The sequence below is a fragment of the Thermothielavioides terrestris genome, chromosome 1, assembly GCF_000226115.1.
Source record: "Thermothielavioides terrestris NRRL 8126 chromosome 1, complete sequence".
Taxonomy (NCBI): domain Eukaryota; kingdom Fungi; phylum Ascomycota; class Sordariomycetes; order Sordariales; family Chaetomiaceae; genus Thermothielavioides; species Thermothielavioides terrestris.
Genome location: NC_016457.1, coordinates 1,352,461 through 1,372,321, shown reverse-complemented (window position 1 = coordinate 1,372,321; position 19,861 = coordinate 1,352,461). Strand labels below are relative to the sequence as shown.

Sequence of the window (19,861 nt, the reverse complement as noted above, 5' to 3'; positions counted from 1 at the left end):
AGCAAAGCACACAGTAGCCAACCCCAACCCTGGATGATTCAAAGCCCAAAATGAGAAGTCATCGGAATTTGTCGATATATCTCGCCAAAGGCTCCATGCTCAACCACATAGGCTCGGTAGCATGCTCAAGTTGGGCGGTGGAAAGCGATCAGCAGCGTTGAGCACACTGTGCGCTAGCGTGCTACCGGCCTCGCCACGCCCGACAACCCCAGTCCGTCCGTCTTCCGAAGCGACCCTCCTCCCTCAAACATCGGCTCTTTACATGGCGAGGCGCTCCACCTTGTCGCGCAGCGCCCGAATCTTGGGCTGGAGGGACGAGGACTCGTTCGACGTGAGCGAAACGGCGATGACGGGCCTAGAGACGCCACAGGCGCGGCCCAGGGCCACCTTGCTCGGGACGTACTGGAGACAAAATCAGCTTCGATTCCCTCCGACTGACCGAGATCCAAATTCGGACACATACCACGTAGGGCACGTTCTTCTCTTCGCTGATGAGGGGGATGTGGAGCACGATGCTCAATGGCTGCGTATCGGCGGCGAGGATGACCAGCTCGCTGGTGCCGCGGTTGATCCTGCATGTCTCGTCAATCGGGGCTCGCGTTGGGAGGGACACAGTCGGATACATACGACTTGGTCGCCTCGTTCTGGAGTCTCGGTTAGCTGAGGGTTCTCAGCATAATCTATCGCCAACACAGTGCAACTTACAGCGCCCTTCTTGAGCTGGCGCAGGTGGCTGGCCTGCTGCACACAGTCCAGCAGCTCCTGCACCAGCGCGGGGTCTTCGGCCTTGGGCCAAGCGGCGGACTCGTTCTGCGCGGACATTTTCGCTGCTGTCGATTGGTCGGTTCGAAATGGCTGCTATGATATGCTCCGACGTTGAGACGGGTCACCAGGGTTCACTGCGGTTGCTCGCCCTGGAGTTGCGCAGGTTGCCGTGACAGAGTTATCGAGGTGAGTAAATGAAAAAGATTCAGAGCCGAGCCATGGCAAAAGGAGCCTGCTGCTTTGGAGCAAACTTTGGGCGGTCGAAGCCGGCAGAATAGTCCGTTACCCTGCTTACCTAATCCCAGTACTTACTGTTGGCTGTGCTGAGACTGCTGGGGTCCCATTCTGGCGAACTCCTGCCTCAAAGCCAAGGCACAGCACCAACCTGCAGCCTGCAACCTGGAAACACCTCGCATCGGCAAGCCGGCCCCCCGAGCTGCAACCCATCCCATCACCGACGTCCACAGCTTCAACTTCCTGCGACCCGTCTTCATCGCACAGCCGTCTCCATCGCCCCCGACCGGCCGTTTTATCTCCCATTTTCCGTTGTCGCCGCAGCTCCGCCCTCAATCTCTCAAAATGACGGACGCCTGGTAAGCCGCTCCATCCCGCAACCGCCGTCTTCTCCGCAGCAAACACTACGCGCTCTCCCCCTTCCCGCACCAGCTTGCACCGGGAGCCCCCTCTCCCCCGCAGCAACGCATGTGCTGCCACACCTTGATGGACGTGTTACTGACGCTGCCGTCTTCTCCAGCCCTGTGTACGCGGTCAGTGCCTTCTCCACCGGCTCGAAACCGTTGGCTCCCCCCCAACGACGACGATCTTCATTGGCGATTTGGATTCGATATCGAGTTGCAAGACGACGTGGAATGTAGTGCTGACATTTCAGCAGCCCTTCTTCGGCGCCATGGGCTGCACCGCAGCGATCGTCTTCACCTGCCTGGGTGCCTCGTACGGCACCGCCAAGTCGGGCGTCGGCATCGCCGCCATGGGCGTCCTCCGGCCTGACCTCATCGTCAAGAGTACGTCCAGCGAAGCCGGTGAGGAGAGTCACCTTCCTGAGCATGTGGTTGACATCATGGGTGCCTGCAGACATCGTTCCTGTCATTATGGCCGGTATCATCGGTATCTACGGCCTCGTCGTTTCCGTCCTGATCTCCGACGCCCTGACACAAGACAACTACGCCCTGTACACTGGCTTCGTCCAGCTCGGCGCTGGTCTTGCCGTCGGCCTGGCGGGTATGGCTGCTGGTTTCGCGATCGGCATCGTGGGCGATGCTGGCGTCCGCGGCACCGCGCAGCAGCCGAGGCTCTTCGTCGGCATGATTCTGATTCTCATTTTCGCCGAAGTTCTGGGTAAGCCGGCTTGTCCTCGGCGGGCTTCTCTCTCCGGCTGGGCTAATGCGATCCAGGTCTGTACGGCTTGATTGTCGCGCTGCTCATGAACTCCAAGGCGACCCTCAACATCTCGTGCTGAAGGTTCGCGCTCACTACCGGCCACGGACGGCTGTATGGGACGGACAAGCTGTAACTATCCACGGGACACCATACTCCGACGTGGAAATACCTACAACATGGACGCCGTCTTTCGACTTTACATGTTAACGTCATGAGAAAGCGCTGGGCGAGGGCGTCGACCAGAGAAGTGGTGGAGGGGTGGCGGTGACGGAGCAAGTTATCAGGAGGGCGAGCAAGCGGCGCATCTCGGGGGCACGGTTGGTTAACGGCTTCGCGGGAGGTGCATGTACTATTGTCACATTTATGGTTGCTCATCGCTCTGGGTCCTGGGTTTCTCGTCATAGACGGATGTGGTGGGGCGAGACTGTAGTCTAAACTGGCAATGGTGTTGCCACTGCGTTTCTTTCGCCTGCGGTCGTGTGACCGTGTGACTGATTTGAGTTCTGGTGCGCAAGTCAGTGTCCCTCCCGTCGGGGTTGTGTTGGGCGTGGGCTTTATCCACCCTGCTGTATGAAGGCCCGTTTGAAGAGTCATTCTCAGTCAATATCTGAGCCATTGACTGAGAGACCGATTAACGCCGTTCTGGAATCCCATCCCAGCTTCACATCCCCTCGTTGAAGGTCTTCTACCGACGCACTCATCCCAACTGGTTCTCCCAGGCAGGCACACCGTCCTTCGGCCTGTTTGGTTTGGAGAGAAGACGCTCGGAGTAGTTCGTACTCCACACCGCCCCCGCCGCGTCCGTCCGGATGCTCCACAAGCTGGGCTGAATTGAAAAACTCTGCCAGCGAAACCCCATTCCCAACACTCAAGCCAGCCTCGCCCGGCTAGCTCAATCGGTAGAGCGTGAGACTCTTACAAAGGCCGGAGGAGGTCATCCTCCTGAGGTACCGAAGGAGAGGTCACATCTCAAGGTTGTGGGTTCGACCCCCACGTCGGGCTCAATTCCCGTCCTACGATTGAACTGGAATATTTTTTTCTGCTTGTGTTCCAGAGGGGTTTGTCCTTGTTTGTGTGTTTGTGTTTTTGCTTTTTACCCTGACAGACTGGTAAACTCGAAGTTGGACGAGGGGGAACATCACTGTAAACAGACGCAGGTGAGAAGTTGTTGCGAGTTACCTTGGTCGTGTGAGTTCGAACTCGGACTCGACTGCTGCAACAAGCCAGCTGCGTACTCGATCAACATCTTCATAACCCAATTCATTCATCGCTGAGTGTGTACCATTCCAGACCGCCTGTCTCTTGACAAGGCCGCCGCCCAAGGAGTGTCTTCAACATTACCCCCTTGCCCCCCCTTGAGGCGGAACTACGCCGACTTCAAACTCAACCTCGCAGATTCGACCAGTATCAGCGTCCCACAGCAGCAATACCATCAGACTCCAATGACACATTAACATTACTTCTAGCGTATACTAAAGCGTACAGTAGGCAGAACGTCGAACGCGGCCAGCGAGACACGTCCGCTGGAGGCACTCCGTCGCCAGCCCAGCTCGACCGAGTATACGCGCCCCCATTTTTTGAACTCCACATCAAGCGTTCATGCAACCAGCATCCAGCATCCAACACCCTGCCTGTCAATATCCATCATCTTGTTGGACGACATCCGTGCGCGGCCGATCTCAGCAGGCCTGATTTATACACATACAGTGCGGCAGGCACTCGCGACCGAGCCAGCTCCCGACAGCGCGCCATCCGCACAGCTCAGTTATTAGAAGACATACTGCAAAACAAGACGGGTCAGTAAAAGAAACAACATGCCGTTTACAATATGTTTAAAAAGAATAAAAAAAAAATACTTACCGGAATGAACAGGTACGGCACCTGCCTCTCGTACTCGCGCCAGGCGTCGCCATACTTCTCGCGGCAGCGGGTGATGTCGCGCCAGGCGCGGTGGGCGATCATGACGGTGAAGAAGACCGGGTAGAACCAGGGGAAGGGGCTCTTGAAGCCGGTGACGAGGCCCCAGGTGACGGCGAAGTAGACGTCGCAGGTGTAGTGCACCTTGCGGGCGAGCCCGTACCAGCCGTCGGCGAGGATCTTGTCGCCGAGCCCGGTCTCGATCGTCTTGGGGTTGTGCAGCGTCTGCCAGGGCACCTGCGGGAACGTGTTGCGCTTGATGAGCTTGCCGCGCGACATGGCCCGGAAGCGGTTCTTCTGGCTGTTGGCGCTGTCCCAGACCCAGTAGACGAACAGGTAGCTGACGTAGAGCGCGGCCAGCGCCGGCCGGCTCCACCGGTACTCCTCGGGCGCGTGGTTGGCCAGGTAGATGGTGCAGTGGCAGTAGGACAGCGGCACGCCCGAGAGGTTCCAGAAGATCAGCATGAAGCCCCACTTCTCGTAGTACATGTCCCAGGTGGTGACGATCAGCTCCTCGCCCTTGGAGGTCGCGTTGGCGTACAGAAAGTGCGCCATCAGGATGAAGCCGACCTCGCCCGAGACGTAGCCGTAGCGCTCCCACTGGCGCGCCGCCGCCGCCAGCGAGATGAGGAACAGGATGTACCACGGCAGGCGCACCTCGAAGAACATCTTGAAGTCAAGGATGCCGAACATGCGCGGGTTCAGCTCGGCGCCCATGAAGAAGTCGTACACGTGGTTGCCCGACATGCGGTGCTGCGCGCCGCGCGCGAGCGCCGACACGTAGGCCACGATGGCCACCAGCCAGCCCGAGATGATGGACACGCTGAGCAGCGGGCCGAACTCGTCCAGGATGGTGTAGAGCGGGAAGAGGCCCGAGAAGTGCAGGCCGAGGACCAGGGCGATGGTGGTGTAGAAGGACGTGTAGGCGGAGCAGTAGTACTTGAGCTGCCGGCCGCCCTCGTGCGGCAGTGGCTTGCCGTAAGCCCAGACGCCGGGCATCAGGCAGTAGAAGGCGCCCTCGAGGACGAAGAAGGTCCAGTACATGAGCCAGGCCTTGGCGTGCGGGAAGGCGCCCGTGTACACGAGGTGCACGAGATGGCGGCCGAAGTCGGCCCAGCTCTGGCCCGGCGCAGGCGTGGGGAAGCGGCCGTCGTAGGCGGTCGCGCCGATCCACATGTACCACATCAGGACGGGGAAGCCGACCATCATGAGCGAGACGAACCACGGCCCGCCGAACTCGTACTCGCCCGACAGGTCCACCTTGGGGTCCGTGCCGGGCGCCCAGCCGTCGACCACCTTCTTCTTCTTCTTCTCCTCAGCGCTGCCACCACCCTCGGACGCCGCGCCATTGGCTTGGGTGGGCGCGGCCTTGGTCGAGGGCTGCACATCGCGCTCGACGGGGGACTCGGGGGGCGTGGGCTCGCCGACATGCTCGGTGAACTTGGGCGCGCGGCGCTGGCGCACCGATTTGGCCTCCATGGCTTCTGAGGCGGAGGTGGATTCGGCGTCGTCGGACTCGGGTGGTAACGGGGTCTTGCGACGGATGCTGCGACGGGCGGGCGTCTCGATCATGCCATCGAAAAGCTCCTTTTTCCTGGACGAGCGTTAGCGCTGGGGATTAGGCAGCAGGAGGACACCTTGAAAGTGAACAGAGGTATGTATGCGCCGACGTGCAAATGGCTGCCAGGACACCAGGAGCCCTCGTCGTTCCAAGGATCGGTGGCTTGCGACGCGGCGCGATAGGAGCTGAACCGGCCAGCTTTCATGTACCACATAAGGGGGTACGAGGAGGACAGGAATGTAACTCGAACATTCGACTTACCTCGGCGTCTGCCGCAAAGAATACCTGCCAGACATCTTGAGCGAGCAGGCGAGGAGACGACGGGCAGTCTTATAGGTGTTTTGACTAGGCGTCTTTCTTTTTGTTTTCCCTTGTCAGGGGCAAGCTAGAGAGAGTGGCTAGCACCGACAAAGGTCCCTCATTAGCAGGAATACTAGTATTCGCCAACGAATGCGAACCGCGGGGCTGAACTGCCCTGGCGTCTGAGAAAACCCGGGCGATGTTCCGGGCGGCGAAGGTGTAAGGAGAGTGGAGAGGGGAAGCAAGAACGGAACGAGGCGCCGTCGTCCAAGGCAGCTGCACCCTGCCGCGGCCGACGATCGCGTTGTGAAAGCGCCGAATGCAGGGACAAGTTGTTTGTTAACTAAAATTTCACTGGGCCATCGATGCAACCCGGCCAACCACAAAGCGCGCCTGACTTGCTCAATTGGCCGCCCCTAAAGCTCGAGAGACCCACAAGGTGATTTCCCGAGACAGGACAGCGGACACTAGTATTACCTAATTCGCTCAACTGCGACAACAGAGTATACTGTGATAGCAGGAGCACTCGGCCTCGACGGTGTGCAATGAGCGTCTGGGCAATCGTTAGCAGCCTCGGGTTGCATCTGACAAACTTGGCTCAGATACGGAATACTAGTGTTGCGTCATCCTGCCGAAGCATCGGGTCTCTGATTGGAGGTTCGGACGGTCTCGTGTGTAGCATAAGACGGACGCTGGCTGGCGTTTGTCCCCAACGAAGCAATGTGGCTGGCTGACCCCTTCTTCGTCCGACGACAAACACAGGGGGGAATGTCACCGCGGGGCGAACCGGCGACTCAAATGACAATGGAGAAGGATGCAAAAAAGCCCAGGTAAAGAGAGCAAGATAACTACCGACATTAATAGTTGGAGCATTTACAGCTTGATACTTAGTACGTTCCTCACCCTGTCAACGCCGACCGTAAACCAGAAAGATGAGACAGTGCCGCCAAACTCGAGAACATAAACCAGAGACGAACGGTACACGGCCTTAGACTCCGCTCGGATCGCTCAATAGCTGGTATCCATCCTCCGGCGGCAAGACAAAAGCCGAGATGGCCAGTCCAGCGGCGGCCAGCAGCGCCACGGCCGCGCTGAGCATGCACAGGTACCATGACGAGTCCAGCCGGTACCCTGGCACCAGAAACAACTCGTTATGATCGAAGAGGTACGCCTTCATCCCGTCAGCCGCGCTTCTCAACACTACCGGAGTGAGGTAACAGAACAGGAACAGAAATAGACAAAGACAACAACTCACCACAACAGCCATCGCAACCAACTCGGCCGCAGCGACGGCCCCCAGCATGCCGCCGAGCACCTTCCACCCGCCCTGGCGCTTGACCTTGCCGCCGGCCATGACGGCGAGGAAGCCGACGACGGTGGCCAGCTCGGCCACGGCGGCCAAGTTCATCAGGAAGCCGGCGGAGCGCCACATGGAGCAGAAGGCGCGGCCCTCGCTGCCGCCGGCCTGGCAGCGCGCCTCGTCGGGGAAGGGCAAGCAGCGGCCCGTCGACGAGGCGCAGCGGTGATGCAGCCCGATGGTGTCGGTGACGGTGCCGCCCGCGGGGGCCGCGACCGTGTACGAGACCCAGCGCGGGGAGAGGATTGCGGTGAGGGTCATGGCGGTTGCTGGGTGGGGTTTGTTAGTCTGTGCTTTGTTGAGGAGCTTCAATGGCAGGGAGTGAGTTGGATTCAGGGTATAAATGGGGCTCATGGTGTCCCGGGTTGATCTCCTGTGACTGAGGGGGTCATCTCATTGAGAGAGCGCAAGTTCGGCAGGGTATTCCATCAAAACAGCACCGGGCTTTGAACACGAGGACAGAGCTATGCAAACGGAAAGACAAAACAACTAACCCGCAACCACAGCGACAAGCGCGCTGCCGTACACGACGGTTCGCGTCATGATGGCAATCGCCCGACCACCAGCCACTCAAAGCACGGACAGATAGATAAGATGGCACACGGCGCCGAGTAAAACAGGCAGAAAACAACAGCAATGAGATTGCGGTCAAATGATTTGAGCCAGATGAGCTGAATTAACAGATGCTCATAAGGCAAGCACGAAGGAGGGTGAACTTGCAAAAGAGCCAGACACCGAGGTGAAGTCCGAGATGGACGCATCGGCTGATGCCTGGTCCGATGACGATCAGGTGCTCAGCCACCTTGGCCGTGTGCCGAGTCATTTGCACAGTGCCGGAGACTGTTAACTGCAATGACTGAGCCACAACAAGCACTGAACTGCAATTGCAGGTTGCAATCCCCTGCTATACTGGAACTTATGATAACGAGTGAATCTAGGTGGTTTTCCGTTGTCAAACACGTACAACACTATAGACCAATGCGTCTGGAGCATGTCATGCTTGGAGAAATGCCGCGGGGAAACCCGGACGTCGCACACACGCACAGCGGCTGAGCTGATCAAGGGGGGAGAGGGGTGAGTGAGTGTTGGCTGGGACTTAACATCGTTCAGCGCGTTTCCTCCCATTGAAGCATGGAAGTCTCCCCAACCCACCCGCCACACACAGTAAAGCGCGAACTCCCCTCGGCCGACCGCGCAGGTTGAGCCAAGATGGACCGCCTGCCCGAGGAGATCATCGCCATGATCATCACCCACCTGGCCGCGGACCCGCCGAACCACCACCACCACGGCAACCCCGGCGCCGCGCCGCCCCGGACGACGGGGCTGGCCGCGTACGCGGCCGTGTCGCGGCGGTGGCAGCCGCGCATCGAGGCGCTGACCTTCGCGCACATCACGCTGACGCCGGCGCGGCTGGCGTCGCCGCTGGCCGCGCGCGCCCTGACGCCCGACCGCGTCCGCCGCCTCGTGCGCTCCATCTACCTGGACGTGCTGCTGCCGCCGTACGACGAGGCCGCGCGCCGCCGCGTCGAGGACGACGCCGAGCGCGCCGCCAACGACGCCGTCTTCACCGACGCCGTCCGCAGGCTGTTCGCCCTGCTGGCCGCCGCCGGCGCCGGCGAGGACTACCGCCCCAAGATCCACCTCTCCCTGGCCGCGCGCTGCGAGAGCGATATGGAGGACTGGGAGGGCAGGCATCGCAGGCGTCCTGTCTCGCCCACGGCACCCCGCGACCTCTTCGAGAGGCGCTACGAGAGCTCGTATCTCGACTTGAGGCTGGCAACGCCTGGGCAATCGGCTGAGGGCGAAGCGGAGGCGCTGCCCGAGGTGCATTGCATCTTGGGGTTCGGAGTCCAGCGCATCGATAGTCCATTGCTGCATTATCGCCATTTTGCTCCGCGGGCGCTTTGTCTCATGGCGTCGAGAATGTCGGGTTTGGAGCAGGTGTACTGGGTGCTTCGGGACAAGGAGAAGAGGGACGTCGAACTCAGGAAGAAGTTGAGAGCAGGTTAGTTTACGCCTCGTTTTTCGCCCCTCTTTGTGGTGGACCTATTTCTGTTCCCGCCATGTTTACTTTGGCGCTATCTTACTTGGTCACCGAGCGTCTCTCAGAATCCCGCATCGCACAGGACGCCTCAGCTCACCAACAAGCGAGCGTGCGTAGATTTTGCCGACAGTTTGCAAGCACTGCCCCCGACGCTCCGATCGTTTCACCTCCTGTACGGCGGGCCGGCTCCAAAGGACCACTTCTTCGAACGACCTAGCATCCTGGACGAGGCAGATCCGGATGACCATGACAAGCTCAGCCTCGCCCTGCACAAGCTCTCTCAACGCCTCTTCGAGTTCCACCTGACGGCCGACGTCGGCCCCGAAATCTTCTGGCCTTCAGGATCTGCCGAGCTGGACGACCAGCAGCCACAGCACGGAGAAAACGCCGGCGATAGTCCATCTCCACCCTACTGGCCGAACATGATGTACTACGGCATCAACCCGGGCGCCATCTCGCCGTCGGGGAGATGGCGCTTCCGGCGCCGGACGGACTCCTTCGGCGACGACTCGGATCACGTGGTCGAGTCAGACGTGTCGGACAGCAGTGACGTGGCCCCCGGCGACGAGATCCATCGAGCTTTCCGCGAAGAGGTCGACCCGGACGCGGTCCGCCCGCTCCTTCTGGCCGCCGCGCGCGCTGCCGGCCGGATGCCCGCGCTTCGGCACATGAGCTTCGTGATAGGCTCGCCTCCCACGAACGCAGGCTGGCTCAGGGTCTCGTACACGACGGCTCCGAGCAGCCGGCGCTCAGCCCGTCTTGGTGGCGGGGATGCGCCCCGGCTGGTCGTCGGCGGCCGCCCGCTGTCTCACCTCGACCTCGAGAAGGAAGTCGTGGAGGCGTGGGAGGAAGCCGCGAGGAAACATTCGGATGCGGAGTTGAGGTGTGCCTTGGTGACAAAGAGGCTGTTCGATCGCTATTGGGCCGCGCCTTGACGAATTTGCGCCGGGCGTCGCCGAGCTCGATGTTCTGGTAGTAGACCGAGCTGTAGCCATCTTATAGAGCCTGTCGAGGTTGGCGGGAGGGAAGGGATGGTGAGATCTTCTCGGGTGCGGAATGCAGCGGGAAGCAGTAGGGGGAGAGCGGCAGGCCTGCTTAACACCTGCAGTCAGCTTTCTCTCGATGTCGTCGCTGGCAGTCGCAGAATCCGTCGGGTTGGATATATCGGGCGCCAACGATGGAACGTTGCCCTTGTATCCTGGGTGAGAACGGCTCACGCACAGGTAGGCACCAACTCGTTCGGCCTGTCCTACCAACACGGGGGCGATCGAGTTCCTGAACTATCCGCGAACACATGGACAGCTTCTGGGCCGTCAAGGCGATATTGCTGTGGGCATATATACATAGGCTGTCTGCCAGACGACAAAATGTAGCTGAGAAAATTTCGCGGATGACCTGATCTCTGGAAATGGCGCCATGCTGCAGGCTCCAGGTTGAAACACCGTCGAATTAAAGCTGAAGCTTTCATTCTTTGCTCGCAACTCAATACTACTTGGTGAATCCATTGACGAAAGAAGCTCATGACAATCATCACTCCTGTTGAGCCTGTACCCCATATCCTCTTGGTAGTTCAGGCCACGTAGGACGGCAGAATAAGTATGCAGGTTGGAAGAGCAGGGGTTGGAACTCCTCAACTTAGACCGTGATGATAGCCGGAAGACCACACATGCAGCAAAAACCAACGCCCACAACGTATCACCGCACACCCAGATGATCAACACGGTATGTGTATTCGCATCTATTCACATCCGAGCTCGGCTCGGCCTTCCATTTGCACGGTCGACAAGCCGCCTCCCTCCCTGGGGAGCCCATTTCCTCGCAGACCATCCCTCTATGTTACCGCTCCGGCCCCGAGTCCGTAAAACAGAAAAGAAAAGGGCAATGTGAACAGCTCGACGGCGAGAGGGAATAAAAAAAGGGCCCGACGGCGAGGGAGAAAGAAAGAAAAAAAAAAGGAAAAATGAACCGCCGCCATGACTCCAGAGAATGCTAAACCGTACAAAAGACCGCGAGTGCCCAGCTCTTTCCCAGCCGACCATCCGGCACGCAACAAACAAGTAAGAAGGTACCAACCCGGCCCAGGTGTTTACTACCCGGTAGGCATCATCAACACCTTCTCCATTCCCAACCCAACCCGCTCCGCCGCACCCCCCTCCCATAACCGGCACCTCCGCCCCGGTTTCCACCCACGCGCGCAGGTATAGCACCAAACACCTCACCATCACCAGCAGCACCACCGCCGCCGGCTCCGCCCCGACTGCCCAAAGCCGGACCGCGGTCCTCCTAAGACCACCTCCCCTCCGACCCGGAATTCGAGCTGGGCGCCCTGCTCCTCCGCTTCCCACCGCTCCCGCCTCCACTGCCGTCGCTAACCTCCCTACTACTACTCCCGGCCGCGGATCCATAACCCCCCTTCCCATTACCACCACCACCACCAGCAGCAGAAGCGGAAGGGCCGACGACAGCAGGGGGCATCAAGCCGCCGCTCCCAGCCCCGCCCGCGCCCGCCGCGAACACGCCCCCCGTCGGCGAAGCCGAGTACTGCGAGGCCCCGCCGCCGCCGGACGCACCAGCCGCCGCGCTGGAGGCGTTGCTCGCCACCGTGACCGACGAGCCGGAGCGGATCCTACCCGCCCGGCTCTGACTCTGACCCTGGACGTGGTTGAAGTTGTTGTGGTGGTGGTTATGGTAGAGGACATTCTCCTTGTAGTTGCTGCCGCCGCTGCCGCCGCCGTGCACGCTGCTCGCGCTGAGCGACTCGCGCCTGCCTGCCGACGGCGTGCCGCCGCCAGATGAGAGGGGCGGCGGCGCGGAGACGGCGCTGATCAGGCTGGGGCGGGATGCGGCGTACTGCGTTGATGTGCGGGGCAGGCGGCTTTTGGAGGGTGGGGCGGGGGTGGTGGTCGGGGTAGTTGCTGTGGTAGAGGAGGAGGAGGAGGAGCTGGTGTTGGCGGCGGTGGTGCTGTTGGTGGTGATGCTTGCGGGGCCAGCGGGCGGCGTGTCGCTGATACGGCGGGGGATGTTGGTCACGGGCAGGCCGTCGCGGCTGCGCGGTCGGTAGAAGGCCGGGTCGCGTTCCTGGGTGAGGCCGACGGCCGAGCGCTTCGGGGTCGCGGCGATCTCGATGTACGCCGAGGAGGACTGCGTCAGGCGGTGGCCCTGCGTCGGGGTGGGCGGCATGGACATGCTGAGGTGCAGCCCCGGCGGCGTGTAGCTGGTGTTGCGCCGCGGGCCGGAACGGGAACGCGGACCGGAGCCGGCGCTGGAGCCGGGACCGGCGGAGGCCCCGAGGCCGAGTCCACTGAGCGACATGGCGTCGTGCTGCAGTTCGACGTCGATGTGGCTTCTAATCAGCTCCGAGGCCAGGTTCCGCACCAGAACTGCCGGGTCCTTATCCGCCAGTGTCTGGATGTCGTCGAAGAGCATGCGCAGCTGTCGGCCGGTGCTGGAAGCGCTAAGCGCCGACATGGACAACCCGTTCGCCTCGCATCCATCCATGATGTTGCGCACTAGACGCAGCAGGTTGAGCCGGACGACGGCCTTCTTGTGGCTCAGCTTCTGCGCGATCCCGGCGTACATCTCCGCCTTGGCCAGCGACGCCGCCGTCGCCGGGCTCAACCGTAGGAGCTTTAGCAGCGGCTCGAGGAGGTTCGGGTCGAAGGCGTTGGCCTTGGTGGGGTTGAAGCAGGATATGATGGCCGCGGTGAAGTTCCCGTCGAGGAGGTGACTCTCCACCTTGGCGGTCTCCTCCTGCAGCCACACGAAGATGGCATCGAGCGCTGTCACCTGCCAGTACTGGTCCGCCAGAAGGGACACGTAAAAGTCCAGACCGTTGTTCTGCCACAGGTATCTCCTCCCCTTGCTGCCCGAGTGAGCCATGTCGCAGAGGATGGGCAGCACGAACTCCTTCGGGGGCCGGTCCGTCCTCATTATCTTGAGCAGAAGCGGTATGATGCCGTTGCTCGCAGCGTACTCCTGACGCTCCTTGCTGAGCCGGCACAGGTTGAACATGGTATTCAACACCTGATTCGAGATCTCGCGGAAGTTCTTCTGCCCCTTCTTCATCGAATGGCTGAGGACATCGATGAGGAAGTCGATCGCGTCGGCAGAGTGCAGCGCGTCGAGCACCGTTGAGCACATGGACATGTTCTTGATGAACTTGAGCATCGTGATCTGGTGCGAGGGGGTCATCCGCCGGAGGTCCTTGAGGACCGCTGCAACCCAGTCAGTCAGCCTGCCTTCAAATGAGGTCGTGGATGGGAGACCTACTCTTCAAAACCTGGCGCTCAGCAACCGCCTCTTTGACATAAGGCTCCGCCTGCGAAAAGAGGTAGAAGATGTTGACAATACGACCCTCGACCAGTTCCGACAACTCATCCCGATCCTCATCCAAGACCTTGTGCAGAATAGCAGCCAAGGGGTCCAGGATCTTGCTCCGCGAGAATATCCTGCAAAAGTCGTTCTTAGGCGTCGGCCCCTGGAGCTCAAAGACATTCCAGATGCCGTTGACTCCGATCAGGACCAGGTCCTGTGATGTCTCGTAGTCCTCGTCCAGGAACTCGACCAAGACATTGAGACCGCCGGCGCTGACAAACATCTGCAGCGTCAAGGTAGACGTCTGGTACATCTGCCGCACAAACGCAGCAGCCTCGAGCCGGATCTCGTTGGAATACTGCCGAGCAGCGAACTTGGTGACGATCGGGATACCGCCGACGAAGCAGAGGTTTTCTTGCAGCTCGACATCGTCCAGGATGATCTGTTCCGTCAGCACCACCCGCGAAACGGGGAAAGGTGACCAGACCAGGACTTACCGCGTTGACGATCTTGAGCAGCTGCAAAATCATATGCTGCCGGCTTTTCAGCGTGCAAGTCTCAAGGATCTCCAAGATCGGCAACAAGCCGTGGGCGCCGATGATGAGCGCCTTGACCTCGTCGTTCTCCCAGAGCAAGGCCAGCTGCAACCCGGTATTAGCACCTCGCTCACAATCACCCACAATTCCTCCGAAAAGCAGACGGTAAAGTGGTGCCGGGGACTCACCAAATCCTCCGCCAACTTCCCCACCACCTCCTCCCCCTTGGTGATCTTCATACTCCTCACCAACTCCTCAACCCGCTCCGCCAGCCGGGCATGCCGGTCGCGCGCGATATTCGCTTCGAGATCCATCTCGTCCCAGCCGGGATCCATCATGGCGAACGGGTCGTCCTCGTCCTCGTCGTCGCCCAACCACGAGTTGTTGGACAGGCGCGAGAGGATCAGCTGCCCGCCGCCACCACCGCCACCGCCAACCTGACCGTCAGTCTCGGAGCCGCGGTCGCTCTCCTCGGACTCGACCAGCGGGTCGCCGTCGGCGCCGAAGATGTCCGAGAAGTCCTCGTCGCCCTCGTCCTCGGCGAACTTGGTGATCTCGACGGTCGAGCGGGCCCGGCGGACCGGCGGGTCTGGCTCTGCGGGGGGGAGAAGCGCGGGTCTCGACGATGAGGAGGCGGACGCGGGGGAGGTCGTTTTTGATCGCCGCGTGCTGCTGCCGCCGGTGGGGCGCTGCGTTGATTTGGGGGCGCTGCTGGTGAGGTCTGAGGGGTGGAAGAGCTGTGGCGTGTCCTGGAGGTAGGTGAGCTTGAAACCGTCCCTGAAAGCTTCAGGAGAGACGAGGTGGGCTTACTTTGTTGGCAAGACTGAGCCTCCTGTCAAAGACATGGTCGTTGTCCGCGAACAGGTCAGAGTAGTCTTCCGTGGATTGCTCGCGGTAGATAATGTCTGGTCGTGGAGGCAGTTCGAATTTTGTCCCCAGGGGCTTGACGGGAGACTTGGGTTGGGACGAATTCGATCCACCCTTCCCACTTCTCTGACGCCTATGTCCGTGGTGTTCCTGCCCTCTCAGCCTGGACTCTCTAGTCTTCTCCGTCTTCTTGGGCAGCGGCCGGATAGTCTCCTCCTGAAGATCCATTTCTGACCAGTGCCCAAGGCCCTTGATTGTTCCCAGCTCGCCCCCAAAGCTCGAGTCCCAGTTCTCGGAATCCTCTCTCTGGCCGTCGACGGACGCAAACGCTTTCAACCGATCACCCGAGAGCAGGCCGCCAAAGTTGTCCTGGCCTTTGATATGGGGAAGATGGAGAGCACTCGGCGATATTGTCGTCGCGAAGTCGTTGTCCCAATTATCATCGTCTGCAGAGGTCAGCTGGCCAAGCTCCGAACATGCCCATGCTCACGCACACGCCCTCGGCGACTCACCGGCAGGCTCAGGAGACCGAAAGGCATCTGCCGTCGACCTTTGCTTCGTCGCCGGAGCCAGCGGCACTTTGGCAGAAGTAGCCAGATTCGCGCGGTGCGCTTGGCCTGGCGGACCGCCGTTTTCTGAGCCAGTCGAGACCCGCAGGTTATTCTCGGATGACTTGAGGGCCTTGTTCCACTGCTTCACCTCCTCGACGGCCTGGCTGAAGTTGGCCGGTGCTTTTGACACGGGAGCGTCGCTTCTCCGACAGCCGGTAATCCAGGCGTGCCGCAGCAGCTTCCTCGCCGATACGCGCAGGTTCGGATCCTTCTGGAAGCACTGCATGAGGAAATCGCGAGCAGCCTTTCGGAGTGGTCAGCAAAGGCGGGCAGGCCACCTTCTGTATTACAGAAAGACGTACTGGCGAAACTCCCTCGGGGAGTGGGGGGTGGTCGTCGTTGACGATGGCAAACAGCGCTGGCATCGCAGCGAGGTTATGATATGGCGGCTTCCCCTGCAACAGTTCAATCACGGTGCACCCAACGCTCCAGATATCCGAGGCCGAGGTGGCGCCCGAGAGCTGGATGATCTCCGGAGCCATCCAGTAGGGCGTCCCAACGACCTGGGCCTCCTTGTCCGGGCCGGCGAGTGTGCTTGTCGAGACACCGAAGTCGGCCAGTTTGACGGTGCCATCCTTGGTCGTCAGGATGTTGGCGCCTTTGATGTCTCGATGGATGACACCCTGGTCGTGCAGATACTGCAGGCCCTGCAGGACCTGGGTCATGTACACGCCGACCAGGTTCTCGGGGAACTTGCCGTAGGCCTTGCAAATGGAATGCAACGAGCCGTTTTCGCAGTACCTGCCGAGTCGTGTTAGCGGAGCGATCAGGGGGGAGGATGAAGGAGGACGGCACGGACTCCAGGATAATGTTGAGACAGTCTGCAGTCTTGACGAAGCCAATATATTTTACGATATTGTCGTGCTATTAGCCGGTCAGTAATCTGGCAGCCCGCGTCAGGGACGCGCCTGCAGCCGCGGAGGCGTTTTCCACTGACATGGAGGTTTTTCAGGAGGTCGATCTCTGCCTGCAGCACGGTCAATATGGCGCATGTCTCTCTGGGCTCCTCTGGTGTTGACGCCAACTTACTTCGATCATACGCAGTTCACTCCTGGGCAAGTCGGCCAATTTGATTTGCTTGATGGCCACGGCCTCCCCAGTCCCCCAGTTGAAGGCCTTGTAGACGGACCCGAAGGCGCCCTTTCCGATGCAGTCTCCTAGTCGCTGCGCGTCTGCCGTCAGCCATGTCTCACTTTTTCTTCCAGAGAAATCGGGCCGGTTGGAGCCCCAGAGGGATAGTGGGCAAAATGGGGTAGCACCAGCCGCATCTTCTCCCGATCCCATTCCACCTCAGCTTCATCCGAGCCTCCGAGCCCTGTTTCACCCACATAAAGAACCCGCAGTCGGCTGCCAAGCCAGCAGGCCAATCAAAGATGCACATGCCGACCTGAGGCGGGATATGCAGACGTGTATGTAAAGGCCACACAACAGTGGGGAAAAAAAGGAAAGGGAGGAAAAAAAAGCAGAGGCGATAAGACGCCGCAGAGCATGCGGCCGCCACCACAATCCTGGGGTTAGGCCGCATGATGAAGAAAAGAAAAGAAAAGTGGTGCCAACATACGTAGTCCCTCAGTCCCGGATCCTGCACGGCCTTCTCCTGCCTCAGGGCCTGCTGTTCCCGGCGCGGCGTGCCCGGCGTCACCTTGGCGGCCACGACCGCCCGGCCGTTTGCGCCGCCGTGGTACGGCCGCTCGGCCACGCCCGAGCTTGCAGGGCGCGGCGTCGGCGGCGGCGCCATGGCGGGCCCTTCCTTTCTTTCCCCCTCGAGCTGCCTATTTCCACCTTTCCGGATCAGCCAGCCTCAAATCACCGTCTCGGTCTGCCTGGGCGTCGGTCCCCCAGGCTGCTCAAACCGCCAACGTCCTTCCGGTCCGTCCTTCTCTGGGCGCGCCGCCCCGGGAGGCGCTAGTCTGCTGATGCTGACACCGTCAGTCGCGGGCGGGGTCTCGTCGCTTGTTGGCGTTCGTCGCGGCCGCGCGTGCTTGGTTTGAGGTGGGGAAGAAAACGAGTGTGGGCTTCGGTTGCGGCGCTCATTCCCGCCCTGGGCCGAAGCTTGCCCCAAACAAACATAAAAACAGAAAAAAAATTCGAGGGCCGAATCGCGAATCGCAAATCGCAAATCACTGTCTGGCGGTGGAAGTCGGCGTTCAGCTGGCTTGTGCTTGCTGCCCCGCGTGGGGACCTAATCGCTCAGCGCTGGTGTGGGCCTCCCCGGGAACCGTCGATGCCTCCCTTCACACGGCGACCAAGGCCGGATAATGGAGCTGGCAGGTCATTCGGTCGGCAGAAATCGTCGTCAGGCCGGCGAGCTAAGGTCAGGAAGGGATGGCGGGTGCAAACAGCCTTCTGAAATGACGGGTTACCTACACTTGCCCCGGTTGCCAGTGTCTCGGCAGGGCAGCTTCGGGTTCGCGGGGTCACGCAGGCTCGGGCAGGCAGGCAAGCAAGGGCCTTCAATGCATTAATGCATCAATGCATGGACAGAGATGGGAAAGGGCCGCCTGGTTGGGCCGGCCGGCGCTGTAAGAAAAGGGAAGAAGGAAAGTGGAAAAGAACAAGACGGGAAACACAAACAGGATAAGAAACCAGAAAGCATAAATGAGCGTGGGTGTGGTGTTAATGGTGTGCCAGGGCGAAAGCGAGATTCTGCCTGCTTGGCTGTTGTCTCAACTCGGGCCTGTGCCTACGACTTATGAAATACACAACATACCGGGACATGCCGCGGGGTTAACAAGGCTGTTCAGCAGCGAAGTGAGCCGGAGCTAAGCCCGGGATGGGCATAACATGAGTTACTGTATTAACTAGCGGCAGTGCGACCCTGGTCGGTCGTGCTCGTTAAATCGGAAGGCCCCTTGACCCCTGTGGTCGACACCAAGCACCCATAGCATCCCTGGACGGCGTTGGAGTTGGGTCAGCGTGGAGCATTGTTCGTCGTTAAGAACCTGAGTGAAGAACCTTACGGGGTGTCAATCACGAGACCAAATGTTAAGCACAGCAAGAACAAGCGTCCAAGTTGAGCACGCGGCAAAAGCGGGAAGGCCAGGTCTAAGATCTCTCGCTCGGCAGGCGCGTCCCTGCCGATGTGGATCTCTACCATGGGAGGCGGATCTTGCACGGAAGCTCTCTCAGTTCCATGACGAAAACCGCAATGCCCTCCAGATTTCTTCCTTTTTGGGCCAAGAGGGAGCCTGTATGTCGCTTCTTCGTGTTTTAGATGGGGCCAGTCGTTGAAGAAGTGGTAGAGCACCGTTTGGTTGGCAACCAAAACGATGACTAGCATACACACTGCCATCGTTCTGAACAATAACGGACATTGCACGGCTCTATACCTATCCTTGGGCAGAACCTCGGCGTCTTCTCAGCTGGAGATCTCGGCCTCGGTGACGCAAATGGCGTTGGGAAAACCGGCGGCCTCCTTGGCCAAAAGCTTGACGATGGACGGGAAGGTTCCACATGCCGACCTGCCCTTCTCATCCCTGCAGTGTAACCCCCGACCAGCCTTGCACAGAGAGACGAAGCATGTCATCCTGCGGACCGCCAATCCCTCCACATTCAAGGCCAGCCTATTACGCGCAGTTACACAGTAGTGCACTTATAGTAGCGAAGCAGGGGGGACATCTCCTCTCCAAGCAACCGGCATACTGTCATTCGCACCAAGGCTGGCCTTCAGTTCGTAGGTTTGTTTGAGGGAGGGGCAAGATGCCCCCGGATAGCAAGGCAAAATCTCAATGTTGCATTGCCCGGTAGGCTCTCCATCATTTCGAGATGCCCAATCAACTCCAGAAAAATACAGGCCCTCGTTCTTCAAGGGAACGTGCAGCTCATAAACTCCCGCAAATTCCCACCATCCTCAGAGGCCGTTGCCCTCTGCGCAACCAAAACATAATCTTACAGCATTCCTGACATCTCCTCCCTCGGAAGCGGCCAGGTGGAAGCGCCTCCGGAAAGCATGGCAAACCATGCCAACGTCGCAACTAGCCCGCGGCTCAGACGGACAATCCCAACGTAAAGCAGAGCCTTTTCGTCCCGTAGCGCGCTCGTGTCCAGTCGGAGAAATAGAACCCGCGCTGAAAAATATCCCTTGCGCACTCACCATGGTGGCGACGAAGCCATGGCACCCAGAAACCGAGAAACCTTTTGCGCCAAATCCCAAATCCCAAACGCCATTAAAAACCCCGATTACCGGCCCAA

At 59.9% G+C, this 19,861-nt stretch overlaps 6 protein-coding genes and 1 non-coding gene across 7 annotated transcripts; 3 read left to right on the top strand and 4 right to left on the bottom strand.

Moving 5' to 3' along the window:
* Window positions 1-156: 156 nt before the first annotated feature.
* Window positions 157-1,003, bottom strand: THITE_2106775 (small nucleolar ribonucleoprotein SNU13). Its single transcript, XM_003648809.1, has 4 exons — window positions 706-1,003; window positions 628-644; window positions 464-572; window positions 157-402 (listed from the first exon to the last, which is right to left on the bottom strand). The coding sequence occupies exons 1-4, from the start codon at window positions 820-822 to the stop codon at window positions 259-261; spliced, it is 387 nt and encodes a 128-aa protein (XP_003648857.1). The 5' UTR covers window positions 823-1,003; the 3' UTR covers window positions 157-258.
* Window positions 1,004-1,106: 103 nt separating this feature from the next.
* On the top strand, window positions 1,107-2,622 carry THITE_57625 (uncharacterized protein). The gene is made up of 5 exons (XM_003648808.1): window positions 1,107-1,358; window positions 1,520-1,532; window positions 1,658-1,787; window positions 1,858-2,121; window positions 2,178-2,622. Exons 1-5 carry the CDS (start codon window positions 1,345-1,347, stop codon window positions 2,240-2,242), a joined length of 486 nt encoding a protein of 161 aa, XP_003648856.1. The 5' UTR covers window positions 1,107-1,344; the 3' UTR covers window positions 2,243-2,622.
* Window positions 2,623-3,044: 422 nt separating this feature from the next.
* THITE_t38 lies at window positions 3,045-3,165 on the top strand. The gene has a single exon. It is a non-coding gene; the product is annotated as a tRNA-Lys (tRNA).
* A 766-nt stretch (window positions 3,166-3,931) lies between these two features.
* Window positions 3,932-5,937, bottom strand: THITE_112329 (Delta(24(24(1)))-sterol reductase like protein; the record flags this gene model as incomplete). The annotated part of the gene is made up of 3 exons (XM_003648807.1): window positions 3,932-3,943; window positions 4,024-5,674; window positions 5,903-5,937. The coding sequence occupies 3 exons, from the start codon at window positions 5,935-5,937 to the stop codon at window positions 3,932-3,934; spliced, it is 1,698 nt and encodes a 565-aa protein (XP_003648855.1).
* Window positions 5,938-6,802: 865 nt separating this feature from the next.
* THITE_2106764 (uncharacterized protein) lies at window positions 6,803-7,945 on the bottom strand. Its single transcript, XM_003648806.1, has 2 exons — window positions 7,793-7,945; window positions 6,803-7,567 (listed from the first exon to the last, which is right to left on the bottom strand). The coding sequence occupies exons 1-2, from the start codon at window positions 7,839-7,841 to the stop codon at window positions 6,930-6,932; spliced, it is 687 nt and encodes a 228-aa protein (XP_003648854.1). The 5' UTR covers window positions 7,842-7,945; the 3' UTR covers window positions 6,803-6,929.
* A 562-nt stretch (window positions 7,946-8,507) lies between these two features.
* THITE_112327 (uncharacterized protein) lies at window positions 8,508-10,277 on the top strand (the record flags this gene model as incomplete). The annotated part of the gene is made up of 2 exons (XM_003648805.1): window positions 8,508-9,303; window positions 9,460-10,277. 2 exons carry the CDS (start codon window positions 8,508-8,510, stop codon window positions 10,275-10,277), a joined length of 1,614 nt encoding a protein of 537 aa, XP_003648853.1.
* Window positions 10,278-11,585: 1,308 nt separating this feature from the next.
* Window positions 11,586-17,782, bottom strand: THITE_2106760 (uncharacterized protein). The gene is made up of 11 exons (XM_003648804.1): window positions 17,232-17,782; window positions 16,700-16,834; window positions 16,608-16,637; window positions 16,470-16,534; window positions 15,973-16,411; window positions 15,572-15,914; window positions 15,003-15,505; window positions 14,381-14,941; window positions 14,154-14,297; window positions 13,612-14,098; window positions 11,586-13,556 (listed from the first exon to the last, which is right to left on the bottom strand). The coding sequence occupies exons 1-11, from the start codon at window positions 17,406-17,408 to the stop codon at window positions 11,626-11,628; spliced, it is 4,815 nt and encodes a 1,604-aa protein (XP_003648852.1). The 5' UTR covers window positions 17,409-17,782; the 3' UTR covers window positions 11,586-11,625.
* Between the last annotated feature and the right edge of the window lie 2,079 nt (window positions 17,783-19,861).